General features: G+C 38.9%; 2 protein-coding genes across 7 annotated transcripts in view; one reads left to right on the top strand and one right to left on the bottom strand.

Annotated features, from left to right (window-relative positions):
• Positions 1-16,848, top strand: part of spri (Src homology 2 domain-containing protein sprint) — a 310,137-nt gene that overhangs the window by 65,205 nt on the left and 228,084 nt on the right. The gene's annotated exons all lie outside the window — the stretch shown is intronic.
• Positions 226-3,982, bottom strand: Obp5 (odorant binding protein 5). Its single transcript, XM_031985112.2, has 5 exons — positions 3,823-3,982; positions 3,651-3,729; positions 3,270-3,358; positions 698-809; positions 226-578 (listed from the first exon to the last, which is right to left on the bottom strand). The coding sequence occupies exons 1-5, from the start codon at positions 3,886-3,888 to the stop codon at positions 490-492; spliced, it is 435 nt and encodes a 144-aa protein (XP_031840972.1). The 5' UTR covers positions 3,889-3,982; the 3' UTR covers positions 226-489.

The raw sequence follows: 16,848 nt of genomic DNA, 5'->3' as shown, positions 1-16,848 counted from the left end.
ATTTATTGATCCTGGATCACTAATCTACTGCTGAGCAAAGAATTTGTGATTAAACAATTTGCAGCTGGTAATTGAATAATCGAATTATCTAGAATACTTCATTGCTTAAGAATTCTTTTGGGTCTCGCGAAATTTAAATGGAGGTTCAGACAGGACCGATCGGATGAGAGTTCGAGGAATAAAGACAGCATGGAAATGGGTTGAAATTAGCATAGATCACGGTAATTCACAATTTTTCTACGTTTTCATTACTTTCTCGTAGCTTCGATTTTTCTTAATTTTACAACGAGAGCGATTTAATAAATCCAAACGATCGTGTTGATCGTGCACACAATGTTTCTTATAATATATAATATTTATCAATTGTCTTCACTAGAAAGGCTTATTACGATCGAGGAAATTTACGTTGGCCGCTATTTTGATGCCAACTCCTAACTTCCGTTTCTTGATGATGCCCGCGTGGTTGGATTTCCGGTGCGCTCCGGCCGCTTACGGGAAGAAAAACGTTTCCGGGTCCATCTCGTAGACACATTTCGTGTATTGGTAGGTCAATTTGCATTCGTCGTCGGCATCGTATTCTGCGCATAGAGCGAATTGAAAGTTCAGTTTCGCGAACGTGCGAACTGAGTCTAGGAAAGTGGGTTATCGATTTCCATTGGCGTTACGTCCGCCGTAGCTTTCGAAGTTGTAGTCTCACCTCTGCCTTTACACTGTCTTATCGCAGCCTTGACTCTGGGAGCTTGATCTGGCGGCATTGTCGCGTCTATTTGCTTCATTATTATATTGAAATCGATGGCTCCGTTCTTGAACTGAACATCAATGAATTTGCAATCTTTTATTAATGATTGATCATTGGTCGAAAGAGAATCCATGCGCCGATTCTCGTTAAACTTGATTAACACTAGCTTTACGGGCATTCATTGTACAGTTCATTCTATTGTTCCTAGAGAAATTGGTGTTCCTTTATTTAGATATTTTTGTTTAATGGGATACTTAACCTCGAAATCGATAACATTTGTAAAATAATATTTATAAAATTCGTCGAATTTAGAATAAACTATTAAACCTAGCGTGCGGAAAGTATAGTATCTCTATTTACGACGAAGGAAGTTCGGTTTGTTTCTTCTCTGAAATAATCGAATGTAGAACTTGCTATTCAATTGGAAGAATATCATATTCTAACTATTCTACGTTCTGACTGTATAATAATTACGGAAACCAGACGATGTTACGACAACACTGTTCAACACGATTGTTGTTTTGTAATAGTCACTAGGTGATCCTTATAGAGTTCCTTGTCCTAATTACAAATCCGAAGGCCAAATTGCTGGGTCACGTCCAGCTTTCGAAATAGTAAAAACGGTCGAATTTTTCAAAGAAACAAGCGTTACGTGAAAACTAAAAACGATAGGCACTTAAAATTTGTCGTAAAAAATAGAGGGGAGTTGCCGAAATATGTAGCTATAAAAATGTTGAATATTGCGTATCACTAAATGCTTTTAAATGATGATCGAAGTTTAAAAAAGAGTAGATACGCGTACTTGTTCGCGATTCTGTTACATTTCTATGAAAAACGGATTGGCTAGCACGAATTTGCTATGTACCACTGGATTCTGCAAACATTTCTGAAGAGGAAACCCCCGCAGAAAGCGTGAGAGCGGTTTTCGTTTCGGACCGGTTAAGAAAATCTCCGTGAAGAGCGCGTGCACAGAACTTTGGCGCCACACAGTCATCGCTCGCTGGCCAATTAGGACCGTGACTACGCGCTGTATAGACCTGGACCCCTGTCATTTCTTCTATGTATGTATAATGTTTAATTGTTTTATAAATTTTCATAGTAATTATGAGAAAGCTTTTAATAGTATAACCATTCACACTTTCACTGGTCCTCAAGATGCTGTCATTGCATGAGAACATATTGCTTTTTGTCAAATTTCCCACCGTAAGGGACGGTGCCAATCTTCTGTTTCTAATAAAAACGCAGACTTTTTGAATTGCTGAATATATCTCACGATTTCTGTGGCAGAACGCAGCACTGACTTAAACATTGTATAGTAACCAAGAGAATTACAAGAGCTGTGAATCATGTGTTGGAAGCAGAAGTTAAAGCATTATATTTCTGAAATGTGTGTTCATTTTATATAATTAATTAGGTCTATATAATTGATTATCTACTATCTGATGTAGCATATTCTAAAGACATATATAATTTTTATATGTATTCACCGCATGCAAGACATTTCAAATAAAAATTGCTTGTTTTATAAAAGGAAAACATCATTTTAATCTAATGATATAATTCTGAATTCAAATAGAGTATGAAATTTCATGTAAAAATCTATTACGCAAAGTACGATCTACAATTATGTTTACTGAACTATTTTTAAATTAACACTAAAATTATTGAGTATACTCGAATATTCGTAATAGTTCCAGTAAACTTAATTAATTTTAAAAAACATTTCAGATATTAATAATCGAAAGATAATAAAATTTATATCGACCATCTTGACTGATTCGATAGTTTTAGAGTTAATCATCGTAATAATATTACTGGTATATCTGTATTCACATATTAAACACTAAATTATTTGAAACAAAACGATCTTGGAAAGCTTTCTCATAATTATTATGAAAATTTATAAATAATTCAATATTATATATACATATAAGAAGTGACAGGGGTCCAGGTCTCTACAGCATGTAGTCACGGTCTTGACTAGCCGTGGCGAGCGAGCGATGGCCATATGGCGCCAAAGTTCTGTGCACGCGCTTTTGACGGAGATTTTCTTAATCAGTCCGAAACGAAAACCGTTCTTACGCTTTCCGCGGGGGTTTCCTCTTCAGAAATGTCTGCAAAATCCAATGGTGTCTATCAAATTCGTGCTAGCCAACCCACTTTTCGTAGAAATGCAACAGAAGCGTGTACAAGTACGCGCATCTACCCCTTTTTAAACTCTGATCATTTAAAAGCATTTAATGATAAGTAATATTCAAAATTTTTATAGCTACACATTCCGGCAACTCCCGTCTATTTTTTACGACAAATTTTAAGTGTCTATCGTTTTTAATTTTCACGTAACGCTTGCTTCTTTGGAAAATTCGACCGTTTTTACAAAAATCCATGTTTTTCGGAAGCTGGACGTGATCCAGCAATTTGGTTTTCGGATTCGTATTTAGGGTAAGAAACTCTACAAGAGTTACTCAGTGGTTATCGCAAGACACAAAAAAACTTCGAATTTGTTCCACAGTGTAATTAATTGTCTTACACTTCTCAGCATCTTCATAATACAGTTCGTGTAGCACTCGAGGTTATGGTCGTCTGGGAATTCTCCTCTTCTGATTCCCAAGGCCAGTTCTGAAAATTCGTATAAAAATGCTATCTGGTGTTCTTACTTGAAATCAGATGTAGAACATTAATTGACTGTCAGAAAGGAAGATTGGCGAATCCAAAATAATAGAAAGAACACAGAACAGTTCAAGGAATGGTAAGAGGAATCAGTGGAATAAAAAGTTCTGGTACGTTGCAGTTCGAATTGTTTCTTTTTTAAGGAAACACGAACGTTCTAATAAATATGAGACTTTTCATTGACATCAGAATGATTAGCAACGACTGATCAGTTAATGAAATAGAATAAACTATGTCTTACCTTCGGTGGTGTCTACCTTCGACACACAGTTGTTCCGCATCGACTTCGCCATTTTCTCCATCTGCTCGCGAGTCACAGCCTACAATCGACAAATTAATACCAAGGCGAATTAATCACTGAGATTATTTTTCGATTAATTTCGATTAATTCATTAATTTCTCTGTCAACTTACACTATTCGCGGATCTCAACGCCACGAAAGCTAGCAGAACGCCAAATAACTTTTGCCTCGCTCGCATCTTTGCTAAGAATTATTGACACAATTGAAAGATAACGGTCTGGGACAACAATGTCTGATCTCTTGGCTGGTCGTAGCTCTTATAAATCCCCCATCCGCCACTCGTCAACAGCTTAGCAGCTCATAGATGCTGTTTTACGTCGCGATAATTGAAGAATGACGATCGAAAGCGGTGATTCCCGACTTGATGACAGGTTCGTTGTTTTCATGTTACTACTTGCTTCCGGAACGACTGCGTAATACGGCCTCGAAGATTATTCCAGACCTTGGTTCTCTGATTCCCTTCGAATTTCAGAGTCACCCCTTGATCTACTACTTTTTTTCTCGCCTAAAACCGTTGGATTCGTTTCAACCTTTCGCGAGAGAATGTTTTAAACTTCTGAAAAGTCTTTTTAGAAAATCTGAATTGTTATCAAAAATTGGGAGAGTAAATTCAACAGAAAATTAGGCGACAAAATGTGAAAACTAATCAATCAGAGGAATTCCTCAAGTTAGCCATCGGAGTCATCTCCCAATTGTAGATTCAGATGGCTCTGTGCATTATCAATTCCGAAAAAATTCATTTTAGACGAGGTTGTGCGCGTGATCCTCACGAAGTTTCACGGAAGTTCAATACATTGGCGGATCCTGCGATATCTAGGGGGTGTCTTCGAGTCGTATTTGTTCGTGTTCGCGGTTTCCACGGTCTAGCTACGCGGCAGCGAGTTCCGAGATGTTCGCCCGCTTTGTCCCCGGACCCTTCCGCGCCAGAAGACTCTCCGCGTTAATGTCGAACCCTTGTATCTCGGGGGACGCCCTTGAAACAGGAGCATCTGGCCAGAAAGCATCCCCCCCGCAGTCACCATTAGTCCAAGGACCACTCGTCGTCGGCTCGATAATTACATTTTTTTCGAGCCCTCCGGCCTTCTTTCGCCCCGATTTCGTCTCCGCGCGATTAATTTCCACCTGATCGTCTCCTCCCACCGATCCTGGACCACTCTTTCCTCCTGTGCCAGTGCTTTTGTCACGGTCACCCGAATTCCACCCCTTCTCCCTCGAACACGGGACCAATACAACCGGATTCATCGCTTTCCTTCGAGACTTCCCGAGACTCTCGACGTTGGATACTATTGATTTATTTCTCTGCAAATTGGCTTGGATTGCATTCGACACAGTGAAATATAGGGTAGTTCTCGTTAACCTTGTTACATTCTTCTTTGGTCTTTATTAACCCCTTGCCTTACAATAACGCGCGGGACTCGTGGTGGATAATTTAAATGGAATTTAAGGAACATAAATATTATTCGATTCCTTTAGATTTAAATGAAATATCATTCTTCTGTTGTCAATTATTATATCGTAAACTGGTACTGACAAAGTTATATCGATCACGGTTGAAAAGTAGATCATAGGTCAAGGGGTTAACCCAATTATATTTTTGTTTTCTTAGCAACATTCTGTTTGTTCGCTATTCTCGATACAGTCGTGTTCTTATTTCGTGATAAATAGTTAATTGAATGATATTCGAATGTAATAATGAATTGTTGATTGAATAATGATTTAGTTATTTTAACAATTTGCTAAGTGGTTAACAGAAAGAGCAAGATCATTTGTGACTTATAGTGTATATTACATTCGTACTAGCATCTAATTTGTTTCGTCATATTACAACTTGATACCACAAACCTTGATATCCTATTGGTTACTTTAAATAATAATTAATTGGATAATTGAATGAAATACTGCGTGGCGCAAACTTGTTTCACTCGAATAATACTCGGAAATAATATGCGAAGTATGAAAATATGCAGTTCTATTTAAAACGTTCTGGTTCGCTTCGCGATTTAAGCTGTTGAAATAGATGAAACGTTAAGATGGCCAAGGCGCGATCACAACTGAATTTTTAAAGCCTCTTACTTTGAAATTCTTTTGCGTCACTGGACCCGATCGCGTCCAAGGATTCCGATAACAGAGAAAGTTCTCGATATGATACCGCGGATCGTGGTGGCTTTGAAAACGGGAACACAGGATCCAGATGTGGGTGAAGGAAGCCCGGTATTGCGCGATCGAATTCCTCGGGATCGATCCGGTGTCTGCTCGTGTCGAAATATTTGTTATTGCCGAATATTTTTAGTCGACGTGGATCGTGCGAAGAAAATTAGTTCAACGTAAGCCGGCGCGTCCTTTCGGTAAACACATCCGAAAATAATACACTCGGACATTATACAGTAACATTACTAAAAATAAATTCTTCGAAAGCTTTGCAATATTTATTTTTATTTTAATACAATATTATGTAATATAAAAATTTATTGCAGCTTATTATACAATATAATATAACGAAATTTATTTTATTTGTAATCTAATTATTAATAATTCTATGGATAGTACACACATTTATTCGTGAAGCGTTACAAATTTATGAAATACTGGATATTAAATTATCATCATCATCATCATCATCATCATCATCATCATCATCATCATCATCATCATCATCATCATCATCATCATCATCATCATCATCATCATCATCATCATCATCATCATCATCATCATCATCATCATTATTATTATTATTATTATTATTATTATTATTATTATTATTCGTGAATTTAAGAATGATAGCAAAAGTAACACTATTTTTATTTTCCGCCTTCACTTGCGAGCAATGTCCTAACCAGCGAAAGAAATTTCATCCCCATTCAAGTCTCGATGAAATTACTCTTGGAAAATGGAAACTCGCGTGAATAGAGATGACACTGTGTACCCACGCAGGCTGTAGCTTATCGAGGCAGCCCGGCATTTACCAAATCCTATTAGCCTGTTGATGGGAGCCGGGACAAATTAGAAGAGACGAAAATGGTTGTCGAGAAGTAGCGGTGCAGGGACTCGCCGAGATTCTCGTTGGAAGGGGTTGAACAACAAAGGGAAGCGCGATCGCTCGCGATCCTCTTTCTCCCAGCGTATTAACACTGGAACCGCCGGATGGGTCAAAAGGTCTCATTTCGAATCTCGTCTTTTGTAGTTATTAAAAAGGCAGACGCTTGCTTAAGTAATTATTAAATGATCAATTTCCATTGAACAATATAGAATATAAATTGAATTAACCACAAATATGAATAAACTCGCGCAAATAAAATCCTACATAAAATAAACCAACGTTCGAAATGAACCAAACAAATATCCCAAGTAAAATGAAAATTCTAATAAAAGCAAATTCTTCAAATTCTCGTAAGAAAATAGAGAATATTTTACAACTCGTTTTGATATTGACGCCAGATTTACAAACATTTATTGTACACTGTATGGTATTGTTCCTAGAAAAATGCCTAATTATTCACTGAGATCTCAGAAATTAGATCCAAAGCACTGAATCGACAGAGAAGTTTCCAACAAACGGTATTTACGAAATGTAAATAGAATATCCGTAACATCGATGAGTCCCGTGGATCTCTCGTTAACGAGGTGACTCGCGTGCGCGTTTCGCGCGGAACAAGCCTCATCCTGTTCGCTGACGAGGGAACGCGGAAGAAAATCGTGTAAAAGGGAAAAAGGGGGGGCGACGGAAAGAAAGGGGGAAGAAAGGGGAAAAAGAAACGGGAACGCCGCGGAAACAAGGAGGTTCGGGGGGAATCGTGGAAATGGTTAGGGCTGCGCGATCGCGGTATGAGAATTACGTGACCCGCGCCAGCCGCCCTAATTAAACGCTTTTAATTAGCGATAATAAGCGAGCTTGCGTCCCGCGGTACGAAGTTGCGTAACGAACGTCTTGTCGATGAGCCACTCTTTCGTCCAGAATTATAATAATTCCAGCCCCGCTCGGATGCGTGAAATTGGACGGAAGATACTATCGGTTTAGCATAGTGTATAGATCCTTGTCCGGATTTCTATTTATTTTTCTTCTTTTTGTACGAGCGTTGTGAGAGATTCCTGTCTGCTTGTCCCGTGTAACGTCGTCGTTAGATTGCGAGAAAATTACGATCCATGTTCTTTATTAATTGTAGGCTTGATGCGGGATCGGTTCGTCCCACCCGTTAGACGCTCGATCCTGTCGTAGTGGTTGTACGGTTTTATACTTTATAAATTGGAGAGTTCTCGTTGAATATTCTGTAAGTGGTAAGATGGACATTTTTTTCTTGTCTTGTAATGCGTGATTTAAGCGCAGTTTTCCTTTTATGAATGATCATCGATAGAAGAGGTTATCTATACCACTGGCGACATTGAAAGATGACAGCGTTGCGACGTAACGTTCAACGCTAGGTGACTTTTCTTTCTCTTTTAGAAATGTTCGGTGGTTGGCACTTGCAATCTTCTCCATAGGTATTGTTCTACTATTGTTCTCTACGAATACTCTTTAATTATTGTTTCTTGCATGTACTCTTCAATTATTGTCCTCTACAAGTACTCTTTTCATGAATACCTTTCAGTACTTGTTCTTTTCAAATATTCTTTCTACAAATGTCCTTCAATTATTATTCTCTACAAATACTTTTTCTACAAATACTCTTCAATCATTGCTCTCTACAAATACTCTTTCTATAAATACTTTTGAATACTTGTTCTTTACAAATATTCTTTCTACAAATACTCTTCAAATATTGTTCTCTACGAATACTCTCCAACCCTACACCACTAAACTATATTCAACCAGTAAGCACGTGTTCCATGGATGCAAACGATATTTATTTTGACCAGAGATTAAATAACGGGTGCGAAAGTTGATTCAGGATTCACCTTGATAAAACCGTAAAAAAGGCGAAAGAGGCGAATGGAATGTTAATAATCACCGGAAGATATAATCATTGTGAGTACACGAACATTTTAGAATTTTCACGATTACACGAAGGAGCGGCTTTAAATTGCACTTTACTGTGCAACGAACGCACGAAAGAACGATTATAATTAGACCTCGTATCTCTGCGTAAATACGAATCCTTCGACTTCCTTTTTCACTAATTGGGAGTTAATCGCGTTTCTTCATTCGAGATTTTCTATGGCCGCGCGACGACGAAGCGCGTTCGTTATAATTTCGGCTCGATTAATACCGTTTCGATCGGAATTTTCGCGATCAATTCAGATTTCAGTTTTTTTCCTGTCGCGTTCGTTGCAACGCTCTTCTCGCGTCGCGTGAAAACGTCGCTTAAACGAAGCGGCTCGTAGAAACGCGAATTAAGTGAACAGTCTCTCCTCGAGACGGGCGAAAGGTTCACCGGTCCGCCTAATAAATTAATCGCGTGCCCCCGTCGCGATTAAACGACGCCCTTTGTGATGCTAATTACCGTTCAATTAAAGCCGGAGAGTCTCGGGACCCGAATTAGCTTTCAGCCGTCGCCGATTCGAGGAACTTCACTTTCTGCGGGAAATTTAAAGTAAATTGCGGCAAATTCAGCTTTTCTCCACTTTTCACCTTGTATCTCCCCCACCGCCCCCTCCGTCCTTTGACCTCGTCCTTGAAAAGAAAAAATACAAACCTCTCGGCTTTTCTTAATCAGAGTGGCCTCTCGAAACTTGCTCGTCTCGCGTCTTTTGTCGGGTCGACTGCAATCACGCCCTTTGACGATCGGTCTCTTTCTTCTTTTTTTTTACCCAAGAAACAAGAAAAGGGAGATGCGTCTTTTTTCTTTAACTTCGGGACTTTGAACATTGGATACCCTGATTATCTACTTCTCGAGAATCTTCGGTAATGTCTACGGAAATAACGAACCCTAGCTCATCAACGATGAAACGTCTATTTTCCTGAAATATCTGTTTCTTCAAAACGGCTACTTCTCTAAAACATCTGTTCCTCTAGAATGCCTATTTTCGTGAAACTTCCATTTCTCCAGAAGATTTATTTCACTATTTATTCCTTAAAACTGCTTACTTTCGTGAAACATCAATTTCTCCAAAATATCTATTCTTTTTAACATTCCTGTTCTCGCGAAACACCTATTTTTCCAAAATATCCCTTTCTCGAAACATCTACTCTCCTAAACTGCCTATTTTCGTGAAACATCCATTTCCCCAAAGTATCAACTTTTTTTATCTCCCGTAAGCATCCATTTCTCTCTGACGTTCATACTCTAAAAACCCCGATTTCACTAAGACATCTACTTCAGAAATCCAAAAAGAAATTCCCCAGAAATTTAAAAAGTAGCAAATGAATTCCCAAGCGAATCGATGAGTTTCATAAGTTTCATAAGTTCAGCGAACTCATTAATAACAGTCAAAACAGAAAAGTAACCAGACAAAGTTCCCCTCCCACCAGATCCTCGTCGCATCTGAAATTCCCTAGACCCCGATCGTCTCGATATTCTTCCCTCCGGTTAATTCTCCGGAGGGACGCGGCAGCCAGTACTAAACCAATTTACGTAACGCACCGAACGAAAGTACTTTTTCTCCTCGCGAGCTTCCCTCCTCCTCCTCCTCCTCCTCCTTCTTTTGCCCGAAACCTCTCGTACGAACAGTTCAAAACTGTCGGCTGTGTGTGGATCGAGTTGCGTAACGAGATCCCGATCCGTTGCCGCGAACCTCCCGACTTGGAAAGACGAAAAAGGGTCGGCGCGGCGGCTCCCGAGATATGTACACGCGGCGCGCGCTCTTCCGGCACGATATGACTCACAAACTCGTTTCCACCGCGGATATCGCGGGCCCGAACGTTTAATCTAACTGATCCTCCCGCTCGCGATGGAAAGAATACGTCAGCGAGATCGTTGGTAGGTCTGCTCTCGATTGGAGACTTCCTCTGGACCCTTGCCCTATAATTTCTTTTACAATTACGCTCTCTGAGATAACATTGCTCTTAACACTATTTCCACCGGAGGTGTCAAAAGACACTTTTCAAATTTTTAATTTGAAATTATTTTTCACGTTTAGTCGTATATTCTGAATTGACTCTGCGATTTTTTTAATAACGATTATAAAATGAACTGTAGGAAATGTACAAGACTCAAACAAGGAAAAATGATTAAACTGGGAAAATAATTTTAAGTTAAAATTTCAGAAGATGTCCTTCGACACCTTCGGTAGAAATAGTGTTAATAATTTATGCAAAAGCAAAGGAGAATTCCTAATTCGTTTGTACCCACGTTTACTTTAGAGCGTATCAATAATCAGCATGAAATTACAATGTAGCAAGATTTCATTGACATTAGGTTTAAACATTCATTGTGCAGTTTATTCTACTGTTCTTGAAAAAGTTGATGTTTATTTAGATTTCGAAAATTTTAGACTTAAAAATAGAGAATTAGAACATACATTCGTGTAATTCGTCGATCAACACTGCCTTGAATATTTATCGAACAATATTAATCCTCTGAATTGAAAAAGAAATTCTCACACGTATTCGAGGAATGCCAGGGAATTCTAAACAAAAACGTACAATCGTAAACAAAAATGTATGTGTCGGTCAATTCTGATCTAATGTTCATACAATTTTTACATAACACTAACGTGTTAGACTTCCTTTCTTACTAATAAAATCAAAACCCGTTGTGGTCTGCAGTTTTCTTGACTTCTCGCTTTGAGGGTCGCATCGACGTTATTTCATTCAATTACACCTTAATATGACGCTCTAATTATTCATTCACGAGTACTTGGGAATCACTGAAATTGCATCTTTAAATGCTGCAAAGGTGATACTACAAATGAATATAGAAAACATTGATAAAACAAGTAGACGTTGCAATAAAACTGAATGTCGAGTCAGACTCGACATAGGCCTGCTAAGGGTTAAAGAGCGACATATCGCTCTCAAACGGTTAATAAATTCAATATGCGTCGAATCGACGCGTCCCGTGAACCTAGTGTTAACCAAGACGCTACGAAAGAAGCGTTCATTCATAGAACACATCAGCCGATCCCCTATCCACCGTACGAATAGCAGAAACCTCGACAGTTGCTCGCAAGTTGCTCGCAAGTTGCTCGCGGCTCGATTAACATACCGGTCACCGAAAATGGCCGGGACACCTACCTACTTCTTCAAGTGACGCGTCGCTCAGAGCAGCGCGGTGACGCAAGAAAAACGATCGCGATTAAGGAAAACGTGGAATTCCGAGAAGCCAGCCAGCGAGAAGACTAGGAGAAGTAATTGGCCAATTGAGTTTAATTAACCGATCGAACGAGAACGGTCTGTCGGGATTAATTTCGGTTTCATTCCCCTTCCCGACCGGGTTTCGAACGTGAATTTCCGAGTTTTCCACGGTCGAAGCAGGAAACCGCCGGGAGAAAAAGAAAACGGTTTCGGCCCGGCATCGCCCCGCTGGTTTTACGTCGCCCTCGCGCACACGCACGCCCGTTCGCCCGCATAATCGTATCCGTTTCCTGAATTTCAAGCACGGCCACGTCCATTCGACGATAAACAAAACTGGAACTGTAACGCTACTCAAAATAATCGCCTTTCGGGCTTTTAACAACGCGCGCTCCACTTTTCACCGGGGATTCCTCTTCGACCAGGTCGAAGGGCCTCTTCGTTGCATTACCCCGAAACTACTAGGCAACAGTTATTACAGATGAAATCGTTGGACCTGACGCCTTTGAATTGGGAGAATGGATAAATAGAATTACTGTAGAAGAGAGTTTGTATTTATGAAAGATACTGTAAAAGACAGTTTGGGTATTTTGTGTTTCGTATTAGTGCATTCTGCGCAGGCCTGCATTTTCAGATTTTCTATTAGTGCAGATGTATGTGGAGTTTAGTAATTACTGGTATAACGATGTTGAGTATTCGAAATTATTTGACGAATTGGTAGCTTTGTTTGTGTAATATACTGAACATCAATAGAGATTCGTGGAAAATGTGTTACATGTAATTGTTGGGAGAAATCCACATTAATCGTATTAATCGAGCAAAACGATCAGTATGTTACATTAATTTCATTCGTTAGTTAAGTCACTTATTGATTCATTAATGTGATAATACCTAATTATACAGTAGATCCATATTTTATCATTGTTTCGTCATTCATTATGATCTACACACAATGAGGGAGAATATATTTTCGATTAAAGAATGTTCTTCGTTCATCTGAATTTTTCGAGATAATTGGAAGTATTTGGAAAGTATTATTTATGAACGACCGAATGCATATTTACCTTAGTCGAGCGAATGCTCGCAGGAGAGGCACTTTGATCGCATTATCGAGCACCACGAGAATTCTTGCATATTACGACCAATCAATGACGCTTAACTCAAATAAAGGGGATTGAACCGGGGAGAACAAAGGTGGATCGTAATGAAGCCTGACACCGGGGCAATTAGCGCAGCCGGATCGTTTTTTGATTTAATTGCCGCCGAATGTCGAGCCGTAACGACATTATATTCGGCTTTTATCATTCCCCAATCGTAACCGAGAGACGACGTAGACGCACGGTCCCCGAAATTTTCATGGAAATCCAAATAAACACGAACGTTCTACTGGCAATTCTATTCGTTGATCAAATCGCGAATTGTTCGCCTCATATTCTTCGAATTTCCCTGGTTCTTCTATTTTCTATTCAATCAATTAAATCTTCTTAGTAATCAGAACAGTGAATGACACGTTCATCAGTGCGAAAGTTTTATTCTAAACAATGAAAGAGAAATTTGAATCCAATTGAATACAATAGATTTATTGTCACAAGCACGATGAGTATTTTAAAAGATGAACTGAATCATATGGAAAGAATTCAAATGGAATTATTCTGGTACAATAAAAGAGTCTGCTTAGTTACTTTTGAATAAAAAATTCGGATCGAAGTAGTTTGAAAACAGGAATAACGTTTGAAAATGATCTTCGATGCGAGCGACGCAGTAGAAAGCAGCATAAATATCCTTATAGCTGTTCGATTAACGTTGCAATGGACGAGATATCTCACCATGTTGTAGCGAAAAGTTTAAAATTATTTGTTGATTTTTGGTTTCTATTTCATTTGAAAGAAGAATATCATTAATGCTCACTATGATCTCGAAGTAGGCAAGGAGAAACGGTCGATTTGAATCGGCGTGTAAAACACCGCGTGCAAATCACGGTGTAAATAAAGTGTAGTTCCACCCAATTTTCATTTATATAAATTGACGATTGAAATGATCCATTCGCCTGAACGTTGGCTGCAGGCTATTCATTACACAATGCCTGGATTAACGCTGGCCAACTTCGAGGTGCAATTTCAACAAAACCGATTGCGCAACAATGGCGGACGCCTCGCCGACGCGTAACGTCTGTTCGTAACGATTTACCAGGCGCGCTTTATAACAGAACTTATGATAATCACGCGTGAGAGAGGCCGATAAAGAAAATCAGGAAATGCGTTCCGCGTGAAACAGCACGACGCAACGATCTCGCGTGCGGGATTTTTCGTTTCGAATGCTGTTTCCTCCTTTTTTTCTTTCTTTCTGTCTTGTATTCTTTGTCCTTTTTATTTTTGAGATAATATGATAACGAGCGTTCGTGTCCCAACGATGCTGTAATTTCCTTAATTACGAATACTCTTGCGAGCGGGGGAACAAAAGACAGCTAACGGAAGCGGCGAATGTAATTACTTAGTTTGTTGCTGTTAATTGGTAATAACGTTCAAAGACTGTCCGTGTTGGTCTTCGACGCTGCGTGCCGTTCCCACAATCCATATTTTGTGGAATTGCAATTTCGCTCGGGAATGCTTCGGTACTTCGATAAGATCCTCTTGATGAAGCGTTCTCGCGATTCTTCGTTTCGATCATGGAAATTATACTTCGTGTGTTTGTATTTTGAACGTGCACTCTGAATTTAGGAGAATTTGAGACTGGGTATTGAGAGGGTATTCTAAGTTGCAAATTAGAAGTGCACATTTCGCATCGTAAACATTGTTAGAATCACGTGCGAAATTTTTCTACCATTAGTACTTTAGTGCTTTGATACTTTGGTACTTTGGTATTTTGCTACTTTAGTGGTTTAGTGCTTTGGTGCTTTGATATTTTGGTACTTTGGTACGTTGGTGCTTTGGTCTTTTAATGTTTTAGTACTTTGATGTTTTGGTACTTCGATGTTCCAGTACTTTAATACTACGATTCTTTGATACTTTAATACTTCGGTACTCACAGAATATCCACAATATACAAAAACACTTCCTCACAACTCGAATCTCACATAAAAATCCTTACAAATCAAATTCATCGCAAAAGTTGCACAATGGTCGAAGTAACAATCATCCCCAACTAAATAATTCCCCAAGAAAATAACTCCCTCGGAAACTCGTATTTTCCAAAGACCAAAGCAGAAAAGAACGAAAACGAATTCAAGCAGATGAAAATAAACGTTCCGTTTCAAAGATAATTAATCGCCTTCGTTATTTATCGCGCGACGATGGATTTAAGGAGAATACGAACAATCTCGTGGCTCGTTGCGCGAGATCCCGCGGCTTCAACGCGTACGCCTCCGCTACGGTCTCTCGTTTATTAATAAACAGCTGAACCTCCATTCGTCCGTCCGTTCATTCGTTCGTTCGTTTCTTCCTTCCTTTCTTCCTCGTTTTCCCTTTTTCTTTTAATGAAGACCTGCACCGTACGAAACGTACACTCGGTATATTTCAGTTGCATGATTCAGCGGACCGGCGAAACACGCGTTTTCTTCGTTCTTCTCCCCCGGGATTTTTTATGTTCGCGGGACGCCGTCCTCGTCGAATCCCGTCACGACCACCGGGACACGGAATTACTCTGTCGAAGTTTCGTTGATAATCCCGCGTAATCCCCGTTAATGCCACGAACGATAATCTCTCCGGTGGCGTAAGCTCGCTCGTCGTTAATTTCGGATGTAGTTTTTATTTGCTGAATAGGTAATGAAGTTGTGGATAAAGAATACAAGTATTCAATTTGATAATAAGAGTAATAGTGATACAGTTCTTGATATTCCGTATCGCAAGGCGAATTATTTTAAGAACTAGTTTCAAATTTAATTTTCAATCAATCTTTCACGATACAGATTCTAGTAGATACCTTGAAATTTGTCGTTGCGAATGAAATCTTTTTCGCGCTAAATTTGACAAACTTAAATGGTTCAGTTTCCTTCGATGTAACTTGAGTATTGCTTTTCTATTATCGATTGTTAACCTCTAGAGCCATCGTAAGCATACAATAAGTATCAAATTCTTTCCTTGTTCTAATGAATTATTAACGATAGAGTAGTTTTATCGAGGCCAGTCACGAAGGAAATCACAGGGCAAGGGGTTAAGTTACAATTTAAGCAAGACTCTCGGTAATCTAGATCGCAGAAAATAACAACTTGGTTCATCGAGGACTTATTGTATTTATTGTATACGTTGTATGTCCTATTTCATCGATGTCACTAAATAAATTTAACTATTAAATCTACATAAAATCTTATGTCACCCAAATTCTAAAAACAAGTTTTAATCTTAATTCCTCATAGATTGTAATGTTTCCGATCGTCATCTCTCATTCAGCGAATCCTAATTATGTGCACTTAGGAGATGACTTGATTTCCAGCGAATCAGCACAGAGGCAAGAGGTGTCATTTTGGTTTACAGTTTTGTAGTCCCGATTGGTTATGCGTAGTCATATTAGTGAACAGTAAATTAGCGATGGAAGATATTAAGAATTGGGAAATAAAACCGATGATAAATTGAGTGAGAAAAAATGAAATCAATCAGCTGAATTTCTCAGCCTCACCATCAGGTGATCTCCTAGTTACTTTTCGACAAAGTATAAGAAAATTCAAAAATAAGTTTAACCTCTTCAACAATACTGCCACATACGTGTACATTTAATTATAGTTTAATATTAACGATCATCGAACGTACCCTTTTTCTTCGAATTCTCCTAAATACCTTTCTTCCTCCTTCATCTCTCAATTCATGTCAATTTGAACAAAATAAACTGCAGTCAATCGGAAACTAAAACCATCTGAAGAGGTTAACTAACGACTTTATCGTTTCCCAAAACGACGATCAAAAATACTAGTAATTAGGAAGCAAAACCGACAGCAAATTCGGCGAGAAAAAATTAAAACTAATCAATCGCCCGAATTTC

Source organism: Nomia melanderi, chromosome 3 (assembly GCF_051020985.1).
Source record: "Nomia melanderi isolate GNS246 chromosome 3, iyNomMela1, whole genome shotgun sequence".
NCBI lineage: Eukaryota > Metazoa > Arthropoda > Insecta > Hymenoptera > Halictidae > Nomia > Nomia melanderi.
Note: the sequence above shows the minus strand (reverse complement) of the source record. Positions and strands in the feature narration are given on the sequence as shown.